The sequence below is a fragment of the Protobothrops mucrosquamatus genome, unplaced genomic scaffold (assembly GCF_001527695.2).
Source record: "Protobothrops mucrosquamatus isolate PMUCROS unplaced genomic scaffold, P.Mucros_1.0 scaffold5007, whole genome shotgun sequence".
Taxonomy (NCBI): Eukaryota; Metazoa; Chordata; class Lepidosauria; order Squamata; family Viperidae; genus Protobothrops; species Protobothrops mucrosquamatus.
Window position 1 is genome coordinate 104864 of NW_015390885.1, and position 5122 is coordinate 109985.

Sequence of the window (5122 nt, forward strand, 5' to 3'; positions counted from 1 at the left end):
TGCATGATGTATATTACCACATGTTTGGGGCCTTATAATCCAAAGCTTCTAGTTAAGCTTGTGTCCAGTCAATATTAGCTTTTATGAAGTGAATTAAAGAGAAAGACCAAGTATTAAGGGATTTGATTGTCCTACCCTTGTTCAGCTTTGATTTCCAAACTTTTCTAATTTGTTGTATAAATTCAGAGTTCTTTTTCTTTTTCACTTGGGCCTAGGAAAACAATAGAGTTCAGATCTATTCCCTCTTCCCTCATTACTAAATCTTTATTTTCATAAGAAGGAAAGCACAAAGAAATTTGTTCAGTGGAGAGAGAATATATCATATAGGCTGCAAGATTTGATTATGAGTACATCAAAGATAAAATCTTTTGAGACTTCTTCTTCAGAATGGCCAGAAGCACCTGACTAGTTTCAAAATATTCAGACAAGTGGGGTGGAAACTGGCAAAGACAAGGGGGAATATTTAGAGACTTGATTGAATTTGCAAAACAAATGACGGTATTCAGAGCATTTGCTAAGCGGGCTTTAGAAATTGTTGGTGAAATACAATTGATAAACTGAACAGAATCTAAAGGAAATGAATGATATGCAGCAATGGGAATTCCAATGGAAGAAAAGCATTAAATCTACATCAAACATTATACTTACAAATGATTACTGATATCAGAATTCTAGTTCTGATTTCTAAAATGGAGAGTTCATTCTCTAAAAAATGATGAAAATGTAATCACCAGGTTGGTTCTTTTTCCTTTTTCCAACTCAACAGTTTGGGAAAATGATTTATACCACAATGCAACGAATTCTAAAAGGTGAATTTCCTTTTGAGCTTTCTATTTTTAATGAAATATTATCAAACCTTATATTCTGAAAAAAAAACTTACCAAACTATTGTATCACATGAGAGATGCTGCAAAGTTACAGATTTTTTTAAAATGAAAGTACAAAGAATACCTTCCATGGAAGAATAGCTCGTCAAGTTATGGAAGTGCCTTTCAATTTGGAAACCATTCCGGGGATTATAATTCTAGATATGGACTTGTAACACATCTGAAATTTGGGTTCTCTTAATGTGAAGTCATGATAACTTCATTTTAAAGACCTATTAAGTTAGAATATATATTCAGAATTTGGATAAAATTGACTGAACTTTTAATCTTATCTGTTTGTCACCTGACCCCAACAATTGGAGGTTTTTAAGAGGAGACTGGACAACCACTTGTCGGAAATGGTGTAGGGGGCAGGGGGTTGGACTAGAGCAGGGGTCCCCAACCTATGGGCCATGGCCCGGGACCAGGCCATGGGCTCTTGAAATAGCTGGCCAGTGCGTGCATGCATGGGTGCGTATTCCCTCCCACTTGCACTAGTGCCCACAGCCTCATTTGCACATGGGCCCATTTGCACATGCTACCCGCCTTGGGGAGTGCATGGCTGTTCATGCATGTGCACAGTGCCGGCACATAACGCATGCGCGAACAGGGCTGCTAGTGCCACGCCACTGTGTATGACCCCGTGAGCATGCATGCGTGCACACACACCAATTTTGAAGCTGCTCTCCTTCCCTCCAGTCCCCGAGTCTGGAAAGGTTGGAGACCTCTGGAGTAGAGGACTTCCAAGGTCTTTTCCAACTCTTTTATTCTGTTATATTCTGATATACAATGCACTGACACATCAGGGGGTGAGGCAGTGGCAGACAGTGGAGGGAGTGGCAGTCCTCCACCACATACTCATGTGGCCCCTTGGGAAAATTAATTGCCCATCCCTGCATTAGACTAATGGTTTAGCAGGTAGCCTACAACTACAGGTGGTCCTTATGACCACAGTTGAGCTTGGAATTACAGTTGTAAGTCATGCCGATCTTTAAACGGGTCATGGCATTGTGTGACTGATCCAATTTTACAACTTTCTATGGCAGTCATTAAGTGAGGGCTGTGGTCATAATGTTAACGATGCCATTCGTAAGTGAACATGTGGTAGTTAGGCGAACCTATTGTTCACAATGGGGATTTTCCCCAAAAAAACTGGAAGTAAATGCCAGTTTCTGGTAATAAACATTGTAAATTGTGGATATGTGGCTGTGGGGTGCTGCAAACAGCCATAAATGTAGACTGATTTTTGAGTGAGTGCACAAAATGTAATCACGTGACCATGGGGTGGGGGCAGGCCCAAACACTGAAACTTCAAATCCAGGTCATAAGTAGCTTTTGGGGGTCTGTTGTAAACTTCAAAAGGTCACTAAGTGATCAGTCATTAAGCAAGGAGTATTTGTATGCAAAGAATCACTGTTCACTAAGCAACCAGCATAACTTCTGATATATAACTTCCCACACCATTGGCGCATTCTGGTAAAGTAATTCCACAATTATTAGCTGTCTTGTCATGAAAAGCAGAGGTAAGTAAAGCAAGCGTGCTATGGTTCAAATCATAATTTGTACAGTGGTGTGAATGCATTTGGTCTCCAGAAAGCCTCCAGATGTGGCTGAACCATTTACCACCAGCAGAAAATAGAAAAAAGAAGGTAGAAGGTAGAAATTAGACAGTAGAGAGTAAAAGGTAGGAAGTAGAAGGTAGAAGGTAGGAAGTAGAAAATAGAAGGTAAGAAGTAGAAAGTAGAAGGTAGGAAGTAAAAGGTAGGAAGTAGGAAGTAAAAGGTAGGAAGTAGAAAGTAGAAGGTAAGAAGTAGAAAATAGAAGGTAGAAGGTAGGAAGTAGAAGGTAGACAGTAAGAAGTAGAAAGTAGAAGGTAGAAGATAAGAAGTAGAAGGTAGAAAGTAGAAAATAGAAGGTAGAAGGTAGGAAGTAGAAGGTAGGAAGTAGAAAGTAGAAGATAGAAGGTAGAAGATAGAAGGTAGAAGGTAGGAAGTAGAAGGTAGGAAGAAAGTAGAAGGTAGAAAGTAGAAAGTAGAAAATAGAAGGTAGAAGATAGGAAGTAGAAGGTAGGAAGTAGAAAGTAGAAAATAGAAGGTAGAAGGTAGAAGGTAGGAAGTAGAAGGTAGAAAGTAGAAAATAGAAGATAGAAGGTAGGAAGTAGACGGTAGGAAGTAGAAGGTAGGAAGTAGAAAGTAGAAGGTAGAAGGTAGAAAGTAGAAAGTAGAAAATAGAAGGTAGAAGGTAGGAAGTAGAAAGTAGAAAATAGAAGGTAGTAAGTAGGAAGTAAGAAGTAGAAAGTAAAAGGTAGGAAGTAGAAAGTAGAAGGTAGGAAGTAGAAGGTAGAAAGTAGAAAGTAGAAAGTAGAAGATAGAAGGTAGGAAGTAGAAAGTAGACGGTAGAAGGTAGGAAGTAGAAGGTAGGAAGTAGAAAGTAGAAGATAGAAGGTAGAAAGTAGAAGATAGAAGGTAGAAAGTAGAAAGTAGAGAGTAGAAAGAATTGGCGTCTACACATGCCAAACAGCCACTCTCTACCAGCAGAGTTAAAGACTACCTGATGCTTCCTAGTAGGCATGAAATTGAACTTTAAGGGGGAGCTTTGCTAGAGGTTTCCTAAAAATCACATGTCCCCTCAAAACTCTCCATACTCTTAACTGACTACTGCAAAATTATATTAATTTGGGATACACGTAAAACCTAACCTGATTCAAGCCTATAGGAAGAGTCCAGGAAATGCTACTTCACTTAAAAGATGATCTAGCTAAAGTGGCCTGTTTCAGTTTAGTACAGGAAGTCCTCGACCTACGACCACAATTGAACCCAACATTTCTGTTGCTAAGTGAAACAGTTGTCATGTGCATTTTGCCCCATTTTATGTCCTCTCTTCTCACTGTTGTTAAGCAAACCACTGCAGTTGTTAAGCTAGTAACACAGTTGTTAACTGAATTTGGCTTCCCCATTAACTTTGCAATATGGTCACATGATCCTGGGACACTGTAACCATCATAAATCTGAACCAGTTGCCAAGCATCCAAATATTGATCAAGTGGCCATGGGATGCTCTAACGGTTGTAAGTGTGAAAAATGGTCATAAGTCACTTTTTTCAGTGCCATTGTAACTTTGGCCATTAAATGAATGGTTGTAAGGAAAGGACCACCTGTATCTGGTTCCATATGAAGCAGAGTCGTGCCTTTAATGGATATCATTGGCAACTATTATAATTGCCTCTTAAACTTAAAGTGCTTGACTCTACCTTTGTCCTTCATTTAAATTTTCATTCTATAGCCATGGATTGATTTTAATCATCTTAATCAAATGCTTTCCAACAGTAATTGCTCATTATATTGCTGGCACACTCCTTAGTCCATTAGATTTTTTTTAATGTATATGATTTTCAACTTTGTGTTAATTGCCAGAGTTAATTAAATTAAACACGGATTGAGTTGCCACCACTAAAATGACAATGACATATGGTTTCTCTGCTCTTTCAGTGAGACAATCGTTTACATTCATTAGATAAGCCTCAGGACTGTTTTGCTTGGGTGACTTTGATGGATGACTGCACATCATCTTGTGTCTGAATGTGAACAAAATGAAACATATAATAGAGGCCAATATAACCAGGCAGGGCAGGACAATTTTCCAGCAACCAATCCGGTGGTCTTGTTCAATCCAATAATATTGACAAGCTACTTTGAAGCTTTTCCTTATATTAAAGGAGATAAATAATCTGATCATTCTACCTGTTTCTTTGAAGGTCTAGTTAAATTACATGCAGGTCATTCTTCTAAAATTGTGGTTTCATATTCCTTAACCAGAGAACAGTGACACACAACTGGGACCAAAGAGGCAAATGAGAATATTCTTACACATGTCAAGTAGCTGATTAGAGAATAAGGTCCTATTTTATTTTTCACATATAAAAGAGCCCAATTCTAAGGCAGGTAAAATAGCCAAGACTCTGGGAAGACAACTGGAGAATAAGGAGAAAACTGTTGCAATCCATACCACTACACAACTTATTGCTTCAATAAAATGATGAAGGTAGTGGGGTGCAGACTAGGAACCTCATTAAAACTGTTTGAGTAAATTGCCATGATGTTCGAGTTACAAAGAGACTAAATGCTTATTTAAATAAATGCCTATATACTATCCTATAACTGTGACTTTTGAGAAAGAAGTTATTATATCATTATGAGACAAGCTATAATATTCACAGATGTTCATAGTATTTTTAATTACATTCCTACTGCATAGAC

The 5122-nt window shown here is 38.3% G+C and overlaps 1 protein-coding gene across 1 annotated transcript; it reads right to left on the reverse strand.

The window, feature by feature from the left end:
- Positions 1-2414: 2414 nt before the first annotated feature.
- LOC107299484 (GPI mannosyltransferase 1-like) lies at positions 2415-3377 on the reverse strand. Its single transcript, XM_015828839.1, has one exon. The coding sequence runs from the start codon at positions 3375-3377 to the stop codon at positions 2415-2417; it is 963 nt and encodes a 320-aa protein (XP_015684325.1).
- Between the last annotated feature and the right edge of the window lie 1745 nt (positions 3378-5122).